The sequence below is a fragment of the Orycteropus afer genome, unplaced genomic scaffold, assembly GCF_000298275.1.
Source record: "Orycteropus afer afer isolate SDZICR_OR568_19922 unplaced genomic scaffold, OryAfe1.0 scaffold00088, whole genome shotgun sequence".
Classification (NCBI taxonomy): domain Eukaryota; kingdom Metazoa; phylum Chordata; class Mammalia; order Tubulidentata; family Orycteropodidae; genus Orycteropus; species Orycteropus afer.
Window position 1 is genome coordinate 5,527,417 of NW_006921675.1, and position 18,277 is coordinate 5,545,693.

Here is an 18,277-nt window from a genome sequence, read left to right on the forward strand (position 1 = left end):
TCTACATTCTGTGGGATCACCTTTCTTCGGAATGGGCACAAATATGGATCTCTTCCAGTCAGTTGGCCAGGTAGCTGTCCTCCAAATCTCTTGGCGTAACTGGGACTTACAATAGACTTAAATTAATTGCCTGCCATGTGGTTTGGTAACATCAGGACTGTGCCTTTTTACCTGTCAACCTTGGGTTTGTCAGCCTCAGCAGCCAGTAGCTTCCTGAGTGAAGAAATGCTTCTAGTTTCAGTGGGCTGGGAGCAGGAGGCTCCTCAACCCCAAGGTTGAGGGGTTTTCACCCAGCCCCTAGGGCCTGGCACTTTGAACTTGGACTTAAAGCCTCCAACTAAGAGAATAAACTCCTGTTTGTTCAAGCCATCCCATTTGTGGTATATTCTTGTCAGAGTAGCACTAGGTAACCAGAACAATATATAATATATTTATTTCTTTACTTATAAATTGCACTCCTTGAGGTCACAGTATTAATTTTGTCAAGACTGAGTTGTAGTTTTGGTGAAGCTTAAGCATCAGACATCGGATATTTATTTCCAAGCCAGAAAGTGCTCGCCTAAATTGTTTCTAATTACAAATTAACCAAAGTCTTTACTTTTTTTCTGACTAGCTATAACGAGAGAAAGCTTTGCTTTGAGGATCCTCTCTGGGGAAGAGAATGATACACAGCCTGTCCAGTTAGAGTGAAGGAAGACCACCTGGGATCATCATCAGACTGAGACTAAGACATTTTAGGATGTATTGTCAGGGAAGGTTATGAGATGAAAAGTCACAGTAGGGTCAGAAAAAGCAGCTGGATAGAAACTGTTGTTCTTGCTGCGTGTGCTGGTGAATCGATTCATAGTGATCCCACATGACTGCCCCACAGGGTTTCCTAGCCTATAATGTTTATGGGAGCAGACTGCCAGTCTTTTCTCCCCGTGGAGCTGCTCGTCGGTCCGAACTATGACTTTTCGGTTTGCAGCTGAGCACTTAACCACACCACCAGGGCTCCACGGGTAGAAATTACTACTGTGTAAGAGTAATTGAGACTATTTACACATACCTGTCACAAAGAGCCAAGTCCTGGCTTCGGCCGGCCCTGACGAACATCATCTTGGCACTGAAGAGCAGTTGCTTCATGATGTCTGTGAGCAGCCCCGCATCCACCTCTGGGTTGGTGAGGCCCTGGGACAGCCTGCAGCAGTGTTCAATCAGCTGGTGGCCACAGGCAGTGCTGTCTCGGTGCAGATTCAGGATGGTAATGCACAGGGAGGCGCTGGGGGCCTGGCCAGAGTGGGAGGAGAGAGACAGACACAGCAAGCTCAGGGAGCTAAGCATTCTTCAAATGCTGCAGAGTAGCAAGAATGTTTTCCCGTTTCACTGATGCAAGGAGCTAAAAATGCCACAGCAAAGCAGAAGTGAACTAAACAAACTCAGACATGCTAAAAAGCACTGTCAAAGCTCTGGCTGCTAGGTTTTGTCAGCTTACTAAGAAGGTGGCTGTGTCCATGTGTTGCCTACTTTCTGAGGCTGTTGATAGGCCCTCCTTGTTGGCTTGGACTATGACAGCCACTTTGCTGTTTGACCCCCTGGAGGAGTCTCTGCTTCAAGCCTCTGGATATACTGCTGCTAAGTCCTGAAGTTCATCTCCTATCATTCTAGTTCTTTGCTCAGAAATCTTTCGTAGGCCCTGAGCCCACCATGCACACATTACTTAGCCCAGAATTCAAGGCCTTGTATGTGAAGCCCTTTTCAATCTGCTGTTTCACTATCAATTTCATGAAACTCCTCAACCATCCCCTGCAATGTTCTGCCACTGTGCCTTCGCACTGATGCTTTAGTTTTGTACCTTGCCATCATCACTTCCCTCACAGCTCCAAATCTTTGCTTGTGGAAATGCTACCACTCTTCTAAGGCACATCTTAAATGCTGGCCCTTCCACGAAGCCTTCCCTGATTCCCTCTGACCTGTGACACTCACTTGCCTTGTATATTGTCCAAGATGTTCCTCTTTTTCTGTCTTACAGTTATTTACATGTCTCAGGCTGTGTTCACGTATCTCTAACTGTCCTTCCATGCTTTGTACATCACTTACGGTTGCTGTGGAGTCAATTCTGACACAGTGACCCCATGTGTGTGGAACAGAACCACACTCCATCAGGCTTCCAAGGCTGTGGCGTTTTGGAAGCAGACTGCCAGGGCTGTCTTCCGAGATACCTTTGGGAGGGTCTGAACCTCCAATCTTTCAGTTAGCAGTTGGCGGTTTAACAGTCTGTGCCATCTAGGGACTCTTTTATATACATCATGAGGGCACTGGAATGACTGTTACATTTTACTGCTATTACCTGCTCATAGTAAAATTCACTCCGCACCAGCTCATTTTCCTCCTCGTTCAGATCCAAAGTCCATTCCAGCTCAGCAGCTTTGGGGACTTTCACCACCGCTGAGTATGGAGGGCTTTCACTCTTGGAGCTGTCTGGTGCTGAGAAGAGAAGCTCCAATTATCTGTCAATCACTGGCTGGTAGCCCAGTGTAGCCCAGTCCAATGAGTTGGTGTGAGCTGCAGATAAATACGATCTTAGTGTTCCCTTTCTCTCTCCTTGGTTTTTTTAGTTCCTTTAGGAAACCCCATTGTTGTTCTTGTTATCTGCCATCAAGTCAGCCCTGACTCACAGCGACCCCTCCTTGGGTTTCCGAGGTAGTATCACTACAGAAGTAGATTGCCCCATCTTCCTTCCGAGGAGTGGCTGGCGGGTTTGAACCTCCAGCCTTCTGGTTAGCAGTCAAATGCCTTAGCCACTATGCTACCATAGCTCCTTTGAGACCCCATTAGGCATATCAAACATTTTACCCAGGCATCGACCTAGGATGAGCATTACAATGTTTGTCACACAACCCTGGGGCTTCACACCAGAAATCCTTTACAAATGGAGGGCTCAATGACTGGTATGCTAAGAAATAACTTGTTGTGAAGGATATAGGCCAAATTATTAATATTGGCTTTCTAGAAGGAAGAGGGAGCTCTGGTAGCATAGTGGCTAAAGCACTTGACTGCTAACCAGAAGGCCGGCAGTTCAAATCCACCAACCACTCCTCGGAAGGAAGGCTGGGCAATCCTACTTCCGTAGTGATACTGCCTCGGAAACCCAAGGAGGGGTCGCTATGAGTCGGGGCCGACTCGACAGCAAATAACAACAACAACAACAGAAGGAAGAAGGAGTACTGGGTGGTAAGATGAGGAACCTAGGAATTAAAATAAACAAGAAATAACCTACTAAAAGTTTAGGACTTTTAAATTTTATTCTGTTGTTATTGTTGACGACAATATACACAACAAAGTAAACACCAATCCAATCTGTTTCCACGTGCAGAGTTCAGTGTCACTGATTACATTTTTCAAGTTATACAACTATTCTCTCCATTCTCTCGGTAGGTTCTTCTACAACCACTCTCCTTTTCTGAGTCGTCGTTCTTCCGTTAACAAAACTCCCTGCCCCCTAATGATCCTATCTAATTTTTCAAGTTGCTATTGTCAATTTGATCCCCTATAGATAGTTCTTGAAAGAGCGTAATGCTCAAGGTAGACATTTTTTATTAGTTAAGCTAAAGTACTAATTGCTTTTAAGAAGACTTCAGGGGATATTTTTGGTTTAAGATTTAAAGATCTCAGGGTTCATTCTGGTGGTTCATTCAGCCCCTTTGGCTCCAGAAAGTGTGGTGTCTTTGAGCATTTTAATTCTGTTCTGCATTTCCCCACTTCTGATTAGGAGTCTTCTACAGAATCTTTGATCAAAACATTCAGTAAGGACGGCTGGGCACTATTCAGTTCTGATCTCATGGAAGGAGGCAGTTATTTATGGAGGCAATTAATCAGACATTCCTTATCTTCCTCCTGTTCCTGACTCTCCTTTCTCTGTTGCTCCAGGCAAACAGAAACAAACTGTCATGCCTTGGATGGCTACTTGCAAGCTTTTAAGACCCTAGTAGCATAGTGCCTAAGGCATTTGACTGCTAACAAGAAGGCTGGTGGTTCAAACCCACCAGCCATTCCTTGGAAGGAAGATGGGGCAATCTACTTCCATAGTGATACTGCTTCAGAACCCACCAGCCATTCCTTGGAAGGAAGATGGGGCAATCTACTTCCATAGTGATACTGCTTCAGAACCCACCAGCCATTCCTTGGAAGGAAGATGGGGCAATCTACTTCCATAGTGATACTGCTTCAGAAACTCAAGGAGGGGTCGTTACGAGTCACGTCTGACTTGTTGGCACATTAACAACAACAACAACAACAGGCATTACACAGTGAACTAAGAAGTAGAACAGAAGCACTAACCACGTTATTAGGCCAGTTAACTGGGATGAATGGCCTTCCATTGGTTGCTGGCTTTCACAATGCTAGGAGCTAATGGCTGATGGGATCAATTAACATGATATCCTTTAAGGAAAACAGGTTGATAGAAATGCCAACAATTTTCTTTGACAAAAAAGTCGAGCATATCAGTTGCTGACTTTAGCATATAAACAGTCTCACAGAATGTGATTCAGTCTCACCTTCTGAGTGTCCTGGATTCTCCTCTGGCACACTGGAAAACAGAGAGAGAAGAATTAAATGCCCGAATCACTCCTCATCCTCTTTGTATTTCCAAGTAGTGAACAGCACTGACATTGACTCTGTTTCCTAAGATATTAGAGAATTATCCTAGACCCTCTCAATCACCACTAATCATTCATCAGGTCCTGTCCATACCATCTTATAAATCTCCAACTCTCTCTCCATTCCTGCCTTAGTGAGAGCCTTTAGCATTTATTTATTGCTAGAATCTCTGCAACAGCTTCCCAATTGGCCTCCCTAATTCTGTCAACTTATTCTCTACTTTGTAGCTACGGTTTCCTAAAATGCAAATCTGGTCATGTTACGCTCATGCTTAAAATGCTCTGGTAGCTCTTTCAAGAGAAAAAAAAAAATCCCACACTCCTAATTCAGTAGGAAAAACCCTTTGTGATCTGGCCTAAACATTCAGTGGGTTTGGACATGGGCCTTTGAGTCCAGCTGGGCCCAACTGAAGCAAGGGTGGCTGCAAAATAGGTGAGGTTGTTGTTGATCTATGGCCTGAGTCAGGGGAAGCGCTGAGAAGCAAGTATCCTGATCTCAGAGAGAATATCAGGTAAGAGTCTTAAACACTAAACACAGCTTCCTCTCATTCCTACTTCCTTAACAGTTTCTCTGACTAAGGTCAGTCTGTAAACATTTCACTAAAGCACCAATAACATTTCAGTGTGAATGTGGTAAGTTAAAAGTTCATGTCATTCTGCTTGGAGAGATAATCCTGGGAGAACAGAAGGGCAGTGTATGCACAAGGAGACAGCTTGGGAGGGCAGGAATGCAAGGGAGGAAAGGACACGGGGAAGAGGTAACTGGGGAGGAAGTGGGAAGAGAGCTGTTACATTGTGGGGAATTACAGTCAATGTCATGAGACAAAATGTGTATGAAATGCTATATGGAAAATGAATTTTCTTTGTAAACTTTGATGCAAATCACAATAAAAATTTAAGAAACATTCATTTTTCCTAATAAATATGTCACTTTGTAGTAAAAAAAAAAAAAAAAAAGTCTGTGTCATTATCCCAGGAGTGTAAGGAAGGTGTAGTGGTCAACTAGAGCAGCAGCTGTGCCCCACGACACTTACTCTTTGTTGTAGTAACTATAGCACTGGTCACACACACGCGCAGGGTTCTCTCTGCAGCCTTCCACCACCATTTTCTTAGTGGAGCAGGAACTACATACTAGCCGACCACAGCGGCGACAGTGATGACGCCTGTTAAACTGAGGGGTGTCGGGAAGATAAGGAAGAGAGAAGAAGAGAAGAAGAGATTACAGGAACTGTGAGTATACCTGTCATCAACCCATTCATACTTGGTATTAGCCACCTGTGGCATACTATGTAATGAAGAACACAAGGGATATGGGCCTCCATGGCAAGACAGCACAGCAGTCCTTGCCCTCAAGAAGCTGACATTTTAAGTTATTTCTCAGTTGACAGGCAAAAGTTGGCCATGTCACTGGCAGCTTTGCAATAGCTCCTGGAACAAGTTCTTCCAGCCTGTGGAGGCAATGTGTGAAGAAACAACAAAAAATAATGGGCAGAAGTGACTATCTCAGCCAATGAGGATCCCTTTTCTATATGGTATTGGTGATGATGATAATGAAAATGTGCCATTTTTCAAAGCGCTTTTAAAAGTACTGCTTCATTGCATTAGAAGAATCCTGTGTGGTTGACGAAGTATTACACCTCTTCCACAGACGAGGAGGAAACAGAAGCAGAGACGTTATATAATGATCACTGTCATCAGCACCGAGTTAATATGCCAGTGAGTTAGCATAGTATGTTAACTGTGCTAACACTTGTTATAGTATTAAGTCCTGACAGCTCCATGAGTGGTGTAAACAGTTAAGCACTCAGCTACTAACTGAAAGGCTGGCAATTTGAATCTGCTTAGTGGTGCTTTGAAAGAAAGGCCTGGCAATCTACTTCTGAAAGATCACAACCACTGAAAATCCTATGGAGCTACAGTTCTCTGCTGAAACACATGGGGTTGCCTTGAGTTGGAATTGACTCAATGGCAACTGGTTTATAAGTAAGGAGCTCTGGTAGCATAGTGGGTAAGGCATTTGGTTGCTAACCGGAAGGTCAGTGGTTCAAACCCATCAGCTGCTCTGTGGGAAGAAGATGAGGCAAGCTACTTTTGTAAAGATTTACAGCCTTAGAAACCCAATGGGGGTTGCTATGAGTTGGAATTGACTCAGTGGGTTTTTGGGTTTTGAGGGCATTTACCACTTGTCTGAATCCAGAAACCTATAGGGAGGTTGAAGATAAGCCCAAAGTCTTAGTTTGATTGTTCCGAAAATACCAATATTCTTATGAACTTCTCTTGCTGGTAAAGCTAGAAACATTTGCTGCTCACCATGGTGAAGTGTTCTCTGCGGCAGACCATGCAGATGCTCTCAGTCTCATCTGGTACCCACTGGTGCCTAGCAGGGGGTGTTGCTGGGGGTACAAATTCCAGTGGGGGCTCACTCTGTGGGAAACTCCTCTCCTTTGGGCTTGGGGAATGTACAGTGGAGATACCTGGAGATCAGAGCCAGAGATAAGAACAAAAGCTGACAAATATTCCAACGAGTACATTGAAATGGAATGGCAGAATTAGTTATCACCAGTTTGCAAACCCCTCCTGAAATAATGGATCAAATGAAAGCTCATCAATGGCTGTTTGCATCATAAAAGAGAGACAACTAGACCTTGTGTACCTCCCAATGGAAACACACAGCACCACTTATCATGTATACTTAACCAAAAAATATCATGCCTGAATCAAGTCAAGCCTGATATATCTAGCTACCAGTTTACTGGAAATACAGGGAACAGAGGCCCAGATTACCACAGGGAGGCAATCAGCAAAATCCAGGATGTGGGAAACTCTACAAATGACTTCGTTTCCCTCACAAATCGAGAGAGAGATTTAAAAGAGAAAAAAAGGTAAGGGAACCTATTGATTAAAAGAGACATAAGAGATATTTCTGTCAAATATCATGCTGGAAATTATTTAGATCTTGTTTCTAGAAAAACCAACTGTAAAGAAATCTTTATGGGTAGATGGCTTTATACTCTCTGATCTCAAAACCTACTACACAGCCACAGTAGTCAAAATAGGTGGTATTGGTACAATGACAGACACATAGACCAATGGAACAGAACTGAGAACCCAGAAGTAAACCCATCCACCTATAGTCAGTTGATCTCTGACAAAGTGCCAAAACTCATTACATAAGGAAGAGATGAAACCGAGTAAAGTAAAAACTTGAATATTTCCCCCACCCTGGTCAAGGCAGATAATCAGAACAGACAGGACCCCAGTTGGGAATAAATAAGTAAACATAATTACCCTCAACTATTTCCCCACCCTGGTTAAGACTACTAGGACCCCGCTTGGAGACAGATGAGTAAACAGCTGAAGACAGATGAATAAATACAATAAGCTCAGTTCCTTAAGAAGTGAATGGAACAAAAAACATTCTTTCCTGCTATTTCCTTAGGCACAGGTGATAAACGCATTAATGTGTCTTAGAAAACAACATGAAAATTAACTCTGGCCCACAGACGTGCGCAGTGGGAAAGAGAGGAACAAAGTTACTGGGAACTAACACTCTCCCCTCTGCCTAAGCCCCAACCAGCTGATGACAGGAAGCCATCTGACTCATCCTGTTTGTAAGTGCACTGGCTCAAAATGCTACTGTCCCTTTAAACAGAGGTGAAGGAAATTTCAGCCAATCCTCAACCATCTATTTCACGCCCAAATTCCTGAAATTTTTATGAATATGCATAACCTTCTCTTCTCAAACCTACAAAACTGTAATTCAATGGCATTTCGGGGAGTCAGATCTGGGTATGGGTACCCCTGCCTCCTTGCATTTCCTCTTTGCAATAAATAATTTTTTCTCCTCTTAATCACTGGGTGTGTAAACTGTTTTGGCCTGACTGCACACTGGGCAGGGACCCGCATTTGGTCCTATTTCAGAGACAATCTCTAACAAATAGTGCTGGTAAAACTGGATATCCATTTGCAGGAAAATGAAACAGGATTCATATCTCACTCCATATACAACAACTAATGTAAGATGGATTGAAGACCTAAAAGTAAAACCCAAACCATAAAAATGATCAAAGAAAACATAGGGACAAACTTAGGGGCCCTAATACATGGCATAAATATACTATCAAACATAACTAAAAATACATAAACAACAGAAGAAAAACTAGATGACTGAGACCTTCTAAAAATTAAACATTTATGTGCATCAAAAGACTTTACCCAAAGAGTGTAAAGAGATCTTACAGACTGGGAAAAAATTTTTGCAATGATACATGAGACAAGGGACCAATCTCTAAAATTTATAGAACTATTCAACACCTCAATAATAAAAAAAAAAAAGACAAACAATCCAATTAAAAATTGGGCAGGAGACATGACAGATGCTTCATATAATGTCTTATTCAAGCAGCTAACAAATACATGAAGAAATGATCGCAATCATTAGCCATTAGAGAGATGCAAATCAAAACAACAATGAGATATCATCTCACCCCAGCATTAACAGCAAAGTCCAAAAAAAAAAAGAAAACGACAAATGCTGGCAAGGGTATGAAGAGACTAGAACCATCATACACTGCTGGTGGGACTGTGAAATGGTACAATCACTGTGGAAAACAGTATGGTGCTTCCTTAAGAAGTTGGAAATAGAAATACCATATGATCCAGCAATCCCACTACTAGGTATGTATCCTATAGAAGTAAAAGCCATGATATGAACAGATATACACATCTGTGTTCATCGCAGCATTATTCATAGTAAAAAGATGGGAACAACTTAAGCACCCATCAATGAATGAATGGATAAACAAACTACGGTACATAAACACAATGGGATACTATGCAATGTTAAAGGACAGTGACAAATCTGCGAAACACCTTATAACATGGATGAACCTAGAGGACATTATGCTGAGTGAAATTCATCAATAACAAAAGGACAATTATTGTATGAGACCACTACTGTAAAAAGTTAACAAAAGGTTTACACACAGAAAGAATTGCTCTTTGAAGGTTTCCATGGGTAGAAGGGGAAAAGAGGGAAAATCACTAACTAGAGGGCACAACAACAACAACAAAAAAAGGAGCGCTGGTGGCATAGTACCTAAGGCATTTTGACTGCTAACCAAACATGTATTAACTTGGGTGAAGGGAAAGGCAATATACAGTAATGGCTAGGTAAGTGCAAAATGATTAATGCAGTGTAAAACACAGGGAGGAGCACAAGAGTTAAAGGCAACAAAGGTGAATCCCATTACATACAAAATCCTGCAGTGACAGTAATAATTTATGAGCAGATACATAGACAGACACTCAATTTGGACAGAGGTGGGAAGACAAATGGGACTACACCCATGAAAAAAAAATATATATATATATGTTTGACAGAGGTGATCCTTATCTATGTATTTATATGTACTTCAAATATATCCATGAATGTAGTAGAATATACAGGGAACATATTTATGAAAAATCTTAGTCACAACCAAACATGCTGAGAGAATGAGTCCCTGGGAATGGAGGCTGAGGATCATAGTCTTGGGGGACACTAAGGTCAACTGACATAACACAGTCCATAAAGACAAAGGTTTCACATCCTACTTTGGTCAGCAGTGATTGGGCTCTTAAAAGCTTGTGAGCACCCATTTAAGGTGCAACCATTAAAGTTTCTCCCCATCTAGGGCAAAGGAGAGTGAAGAAAATCAAAGACACAAGGAAATAATTACTTCAAAGGACTAATGGAGCATGTGAACCCCAGCCTCCACAATCCTGAGACCAGAAGAACTAGATAGTGCCTGGCTACCACTGACGACCACTCTGAAAGGGATCACAATAAGAAGTCCCAGTGAGAGTGGGGAAAAACGTGCAACAAAACTTAAAATCATTAAAAAGACCAGGCTTACTCATCTGATAAAGACTGGTAGAACCCCTGAGATGATGGCCCTTAGCCACCCTTCAAGCTAGGCACTGAACTTAAGCCCCATGACTCTACTATCAGCCAGATGATAGGCAAGCCTATAAGGTGAACAGTAGTATCAGGAGGATATGCACTCATTAGAACAATCAAGCATTTGAGATCAAGAGGATGGCATCTGCCCAGGGATAGAGCTAGGAAGGTGGGAAGGGATGGGAAGAGAAGGATGAAGGGAAGTGGTGGGTATAGGGAGGAGGGGGGAAGAATGCTGCTACAGTGTGGAGATCACAGTAAATGTCACAAAACAGAGTGTGTATGGATTGTTGAAAGGAAAACCAATTTGCTCTGTAAATTTTCACATAAATCACAATAAAACATAAATAAAAAAGAAATCTTTATGAGACAACTGAGGAAATCTGAATACTGACTGGCTATTTGATAATAATAAGGAATCATTGTCAATTTATTTTTAGATATAATGATTTTATGGCTTTGCTTGATAAAAGTCCTTATCTTTTAGACACATACTGAAATATTTATAATGAAATGATGTGTGATAGTTGGCTGTTTGTCAACTTGGCTGGACCACAATTCTGTGTGGTTTAAGCGATTGTGATGTGGGTTATTCTCATGATGGGATTGGATGTACATGTTTTGAGCAGCCAATCCATTGAAAGGGAGTTTCCCTAGGGGTGTGGCCTGCTTCCAATGTATTTATGGACATCCTGGGAAAAGAGACTCTTACGTGGATCAGGATCTTGTGCTGTCTACAACCAACCCTGAGCTAACAATCCACCATTCGGCCTGGAGATCTTGGATTCCTCATTCGTTGGAGTCAACAGCCGGTATACTGCCTGCCAACCTTGAGCTTGTCAGCCCCTGCAGCTGCATGAGTCAGGAAAAGCCAAAAGCTTGATGTTTGATCCAAGAACTTGGGACTTGCCAGCTTCATTAAGTGTGTGAGCCATTTTCCTAAGATAAATTTCTCTTTTTCTATATGTATATATAAGCTTTACTGGTTTTGCTTCTCTAGAGAACCCAGCCTAACACATGATGTATATAGGATTTGCTTCAAAATACTCCAGTAGCAGGATGGAGTATATACAGAACAAGAACAGTCATCATGAGATGATAATTACTGTAGATGGACTGTGGGTATGTGAGGCTTCATTAATGAGTCTTTGTATTTTAGTGTATTGTAAATTTTCCATAAGAAGCAGCTAGAAAAAACCCAAAGTTGCTCAGGCTACTTTATCCAGATGTGTGAAACTGCTCATATACTTGTAAGTCTGATCACCTCCTCAGGTCTGCCGGTTAACCATGAAGCATGGCTACTTCTCAAAGTATGGTCGTAAAATACCAGTCTTTGCTTTACGGCATCTAGGGAGATTTTTTTTTTAATCACCTAGCAATGCAGGCAGCTCACAGAAAAAGAAAATTGAGAAACACCGTGACTCTTAGCAGGACACAGAAGAAGAAAGTTTACAGATCTGAGTCCAGAATCCTGCTGCCCTGGCCATTTGGCAAAATAAACACTTGCTGAGTTTCTTCTGGGCATAAGCCATTGTGTGAGGGGCTGGAGGCCAGGGAAGAGGAAGGGTGGTGAAAGGGTGAGCAGGATATAGCAGAGGCCCTCAAGGAGCTTGTACCCTGTGTGGGTGACAGATAAAATAATTAACTACGATGCAGGAGGCAGAATGAACGTAAGGACTGAATGTGTTGAATTCTCTGGAATATACAAAGGTGGAACAAACCAAGAAATAGTAATTAGTTAGAATACTGTATCTAGAAATGAAAACGGAGGCAAAAGAATCAGAAACCCAGCATTAGGCAAGCTTGAACCAAATAATGGGTAATTCCCAGAACCTATGCTTACCAGAAGGAGGAGCAGAAGAGAGCTCTGCTGACTGTGATCTGGTCAAGGTCTCAGGGTCTGAACCCTGACTGACAATTTCCTGGAGGTGAATCACAGAATCTGTGGAGAGAGACAATGCTGACACAACACTGTTTTACGATAAACATCTTTATTAGCTGAGTTAGTCATTTCGTAAAAGCCTGTTGCCTTCGCAGTTTGTCAATCCGTGACTCTGCTTCTAAGAAGCCTTCTTGGCTATACTGCTTCCAAGACAGATTTGCTCATTCTTAGAAGCTAAGATGGTTAGATTTTGTCTCAGTACTTTGGATATGTTATCAGGAGGGACTAGTCACTGCAGAAGGTTATCACACTTGGTAAGGTAGAGGGTCAGTGAAAAAGAGGAAGCTCTTCAATAAGATGGACTGACACAGTGGCTACAAGAATTGACTCAAACATGGCAATGATTGTTGAGCATGGCATAAGCCTGGGCAGTGTTTCCCTCTGTTGTACACAGCGTCGCTACAAGTAGGAACCAACTCAATGCACCTAACAACAACAGTCTTCATGGGACCAGACTGCCTGGTCTTTCTCTTATGGAGCTGCTGGGCAGCTTCAAATTCTCAACCTTTTGGTTAACAGCTGAGCACTTTACTGTTTGTGCCACTAGGGCTCCTTAGTGGTTATCTACCACTCTTTAATTCTGGTTAGCCTGCTACTTCCTGGAAGTCCAAGATCTCTCCTATACAATAAAGAACTATTTTTCCTGAAGTATATTCTTTTCATTCTCAATCAATTCAACATGATAAAAGAGGCAAAGATGAAAACTAAGAAATGCACATGGTATTTCTTACCCCATGAAAACCCCCATCTCAGACGAAGGGAAACAGTGTTCTGTTGGCAGTTACCTGATCGTTTCTCCCTCAGAGGGTATGGGAAGTCCAAGGCTTTCGCTGCGTATCTGGAAAGCAGCGAGTCTATCTCCTCCATGGTGAAGTCAGTCTCCTGCCCGGCCAGCAGCTGGTGCAGGGTGTGCACAGCCCCAGTGGCCCAGTCCACTTTCATGTTCATCAACAGCTGCTCCAGCATGAGCAGGGGGCTGGAGGACAAGTGGGCGTAGCTGGCCCGGTGCTGCTCAGGCAGGCTGAGCAGAACCTGTTCGTGCGAGGGATCCACAGGGTAAAGAAAACAGTCCACAAATTGCAGAAAGAAACTCGACATTCTGACTGAAAAGTGGAGCAGTACTACAGACCAAAAGGCACATAGGCAACTGTGAAAGTGACTAGTAGCCTTTTAGGAAGCAAGGCTGACTGCCCATCTAATTCCTCCATGTGGTGATCAAAAAGTACTCCTAGTACTTAACCCTGGAGGAAGGGTGGGTAAGCTTTTCTGTAAGGACTGAATGGACTGTTGAAAGGAAAACCAATTTGCTCTGTAAACTTTCACATAAATCACAATAAAACATAAATAAAAAAGAAATCTTTATGAGACACCTGAGGAAATCTGAATACTGACTGGCTATTTGATAATAATAGGGAATCATTGTCAATTTGTTTTTAGATATGATAATGATTTTATGGCTTTGCTTGATAAAAGTCCTTATCTTTTAGACACATATACTGAAATATTTATAATGAAATGATGTGTGATAGCTGGAGCTGTTTGTCAACTTGGCTGGACCACAATTCTGTGTGGTCAGAGAGCAAATAATTTAGGCTTTGTGGGCCATATGATCTTTATCTCAAATCCAACTCTGATGATCTAGCATGAAGGCAGCTATAGACAATGTATGGGTGTACCCGTGCCAATAAACCTGATTAACAAAGCCTGGACAAAGAACTGGATTTGGCCCACAGGCCATAGTTTGCTGACCCTTGGCCTAAACCCTCCAAGAGTGACTAAGCTCTGCCTGACTCTTAATGGTACCATTTTGTCCATGTGAGGTTCCACTCAGAAGTAGCAATATAAGGTGCTATCAGTAAACTGCCTAAACCTGACACCTCCAGTGTCCCACAGGTAAATGATGAATCTGAACACCCTCTAGAGAGCATCATCACTCTGCCTGAAAAATGCTCATTGGTTCTGCTCATTGCCAATAACTATCCTTAAGCATCCTTCTACTTAAGTGCAGTGTATCAAAAAGCAAAACTAACCAACCAAACAAACAAACACCCAAAAAGGTCTATCTTCAGGAATGCTTTATTTAGTTAACTCTTAGTAAATGGGTCAGTGGTCATGTCCTTGAGTGCTCTCAGTACTAGTTTTGTATATGGAACTATTTGATATACATGAGGCCAGTGAGAATAACTGGAAGAGTGCCAAAAGGCTCCACCTCTTTCTCAATGTTCCCTTCACTGGGAGTACTTCTAGCTTGTAATTCCTGGTGCGTCTTCAAGGTTACACATCCAGATAAGGACCTATTACCTCATCTAATACCTAAACATTTAACCCTTGTCTATTAGCACAGACTCATTTATTAAGCTGTAGTGTCCAATCCTTTCATCCTTTTGGAAAATATCCACACCCCAACCCAAGAGATTCAGTTTCAATTGGTGTGGGGTGGAGGCTATTTGCTAAAAGTCCAGGTCATTCTAATACATGACCAGAATTGGGAAGCAATGACTGAGCAGATGCCTTGGAAAGCTTAAGTAGAACATAAGAAGAAAAGGTGAAAATTCACTTTGGAGGCCAGGAAATAACAGAATGACAAGTCTGAGGAGGACTCAACTAGGCTGTTAGGCTGCTAGGAGAAAGATTTTATATAGGACAGAAGTACCAGGCCAAGGGTGGCAGGTCCCTAGCAGGACAGCCATTGAAAAAGCAAGTTGTGAAGTGGTAGCTGGGCCAGAAGTCTCTCCCTCAGACATGTTTTCCAACTCCCCCACCCCCTTCTACCTTGGATCCCATGTACAGCGCCTGGATTTCATGGTGCCGGGCAGCAGTCAGTTCTCCATAGAAGTGGGTGGTGAGGTAGTTGGCCAAGAAGTGTGAAGTGGCCAGGCTAGGGTGCTGGTCAAGGGACTGCTCTGTAACTTCAAGGCACATGGTGGGGTCAGGGATTCTTTGCAGGAGCTGTTGAAGGAAAAGGGTATAGGAGGAAGGTAAGATCTGCAGAAGACCCGTTAGGCCAGCCTTGTTTAATCTGAGAAAGAAACATGTGGACTAACTCCTTTTCTCCACTATTTTTTTTACCCTGGCAGCATCACAAATGTGCCAATGATTTGGCAGGACCAGAGTTCAGCAGACTCCTGGACCTAGATACCCATCTGGCACCTAATGCTGGGCTAGGCATCCTTCAGTCCAGATTAGTACAACAGGCTCCCAAAGGACATGAAAGGGCAGACCTGAGACTACAAATACTTTGCACAAGGTTTACCATGAAAAGAAGCCATCTGCTTTGACTAACCTTTTCGCTTCCCAAAAAAAGAAATGGGAAGAGTCAGAAGCTTACTTGCAGAGCTTTCTCAGAATATCCTCCTTCTAGAAGGTAGAGAAGATGCTTTTGATGTAGGCTGATTAAATGTTCTCTTGGAATAGGGTATAGGCAGCCCCACTCCTCACATAGGCCATACTCCTGGAAGGAAACATACATTTTCAATCTCAATAAATTACTGGTCTTGTCACTCATCTAGCTTTTGCCTGATTTTCCTCCTTACAGTCTCTAGTCTGCTAAAGCCCCAGGAAAGTTTGGTGAGTGCTGATGTGAACTTAACTATGATATTAATATGGGATCATAAACTCAAAGGACTAGAGTAGCGAGGTAAGTTAGGAAAACGATTGAAGCAGTTGACTGTCAATGATACTGCTTTCCTCTTACTTCTACTATAAATGATTTATGGAACTGGTGCTTGGCATCAGTCCTGGGGATAATAAGGAAGTAGAGAGGACTGTGAAGACTCTGTCCAAAGGAGATAGATAGCCCCTACTTAGCTCTGACTGTTGCTCTATGAGGATACAGGTCCACCATTGCAGACTTTTGATTTTTCCACATGAAATTTCTCAATTTCATATATTTTCCATGAAGTCAATACTGAAAAAATCAAAATTCTGCAGACCAGTGCTGCCTATGCCTAACAAACATGTCTAGGGCTGGCTTCTAACCATGTGCCCCCTCCTACCTCCAATTGGTGAACTCTGGAAGAACGTTTCAGAGTCTGGAATTCCCAGGACTTTGTCCAAATATCCCAATACAGTGGGGTCTGGAGTGCCGGAATGCCTGAGGCTGCCTGCTTCAGAATGCCTCCCTGGTTCTCAGCTACATTAGGTGCTCTCCTACCACATTCTGTGCTTAAATTATAACCATTCAGGGATGTGTCTTATATTCTCCCCTCCCACCCCAATGTGAGCCACTCAAGGGGTAAGGACTAAGCTTAATTATCATTGTTTTACCATCTAGCACAGTTGTTGTTGTTGTTGTTGTTGTTATGTGCCGTCGAGTCGGCCCGACTCATAGCGACCCCTCCTTGGGTTTCCGAGGCAGTATCACTACAGAAGTAGGATTGCCCAACCTTCCTTCCGAGGAGTGGCTGGCGGGTTTGAACCGCCAGCCGTCTGGTTAGCAGGCAAATGTCTTAGCCACTATGCTACCAGAGCCAATCAAATAATAGGCATTCAACAGATGTTTACTGAATGAATGACAGTCATATAGCCTATCCATATTTTGAACTGTGGTATATTTGCTCCTTGAAAGGTACATAAAATTCTATTTAGCAATCTAATAGCCAATTAAAAAAAGCAAAACCAGTTGCCATCAGGTTGACTCAGATGGCAACCCCAAGTGTTTCAGAGTAGAACTGTGCTCTGTACGGTTCTAAATGGTTGTGATCTCCTGGAAGGAGACTGCCAGGTCTTTCCTCTGAGGCCTCTGGATGGATTTGAACTGCCAACCTTTGGATTAGAAACCAAATGCTTAACTGTGTCACCCTGGGACTCTTCTAATGGTCAATAACCATGTGGAAAGATGTTAAAATTCATTAGTAAATCACGGAAATATAAATTAAAACCTCAATGAGATTCCATCCTATTGGCAAAAAGTGAAAAGCTGAAAAATACCAAAAGTTGGCAAGGATATGGAGCAATGCAAACTCTGGGGGAGGAGTAAAATTGGGAAAAGCAATTTGAACAGCAGTTGGTAACATCTTAGGAAAGCCGAAGATGCTCATGTTTGATGACATAGAAATCCACTCTAGGTGTGTACTCTGTGCCTCGTGCACACAGTGTAAAAAATCTCACCTATGAACACAAGGCACTGCGTTAACAAGGTTTGACATAGCCCTCTTTAGACAGTGAAAAACTGTAAACAACCTACATGTCCACCAACAGGAGCCTGAATAAATAGTGTGTAGTATTTCCATACAATAAATGGAAGCAGATGAAATGAGTGAGTTGGAAAGACATAGCATAAACAACATGGATAAATCTCAAAAAGACACATAAATGAAATATCCAGTTTGAAAACCTGAAATACACTACTCTATATTATATACAAGGTATATAAATATGTGACCTAAGTATGAAAACATGTATGTGACTATAAATGCCAAATTTAGGATAATGGTTATAATATTTGGGGAAGAAAGAAGGAGAATGGGGTTGGGAAGACATACACTAGAGGCCCTTAGAGACTGTAATTTTAAAAAGTCAGTATCTGTGGCAAATACTGCATAACGTTAAGATGTGAAAAAGTTGGTGAAGGTACAAAAAAGCCAATTATATTATTCTCTCTTTTTCTTTTATGGTGGTGAAAACATGAATTATATTATTTTCTATACTTCTTTCTATGTTAGTAAATTTCACAATTAAAAAAAAACAAAAAGAGAATGTGGCAACAGGACAAATAGTCTATCTGAACCACAGCCTCACTTATCCCGAGACCAG

At 42.3% G+C, this 18,277-nt stretch overlaps 1 protein-coding gene across 1 annotated transcript in view; it reads right to left on the reverse strand.

Annotated features, from left to right (window-relative positions):
* ZFYVE26 (zinc finger FYVE-type containing 26) overlaps positions 1-18,277 on the reverse strand; it is a 101,664-nt gene that overhangs the window by 34,512 nt on the left and 48,875 nt on the right. The window contains exons 23-31 of the mRNA XM_007942311.2: positions 15,852-15,974; positions 15,296-15,472; positions 13,309-13,555; positions 12,425-12,523; positions 6,951-7,114; positions 5,675-5,811; positions 4,539-4,570; positions 2,330-2,466; positions 1,049-1,269 (exon numbers count right to left, since the gene is read on the reverse strand). Of these exons, the coding sequence (XP_007940502.1) occupies positions 1,049-1,269; positions 2,330-2,466; positions 4,539-4,570; positions 5,675-5,811; positions 6,951-7,114; positions 12,425-12,523; positions 13,309-13,555; positions 15,296-15,472; positions 15,852-15,974 (1,337 nt within the window). The remainder of the gene's footprint in view (positions 1-1,048; positions 1,270-2,329; positions 2,467-4,538; positions 4,571-5,674; positions 5,812-6,950; positions 7,115-12,424; positions 12,524-13,308; positions 13,556-15,295; positions 15,473-15,851; positions 15,975-18,277) is intronic.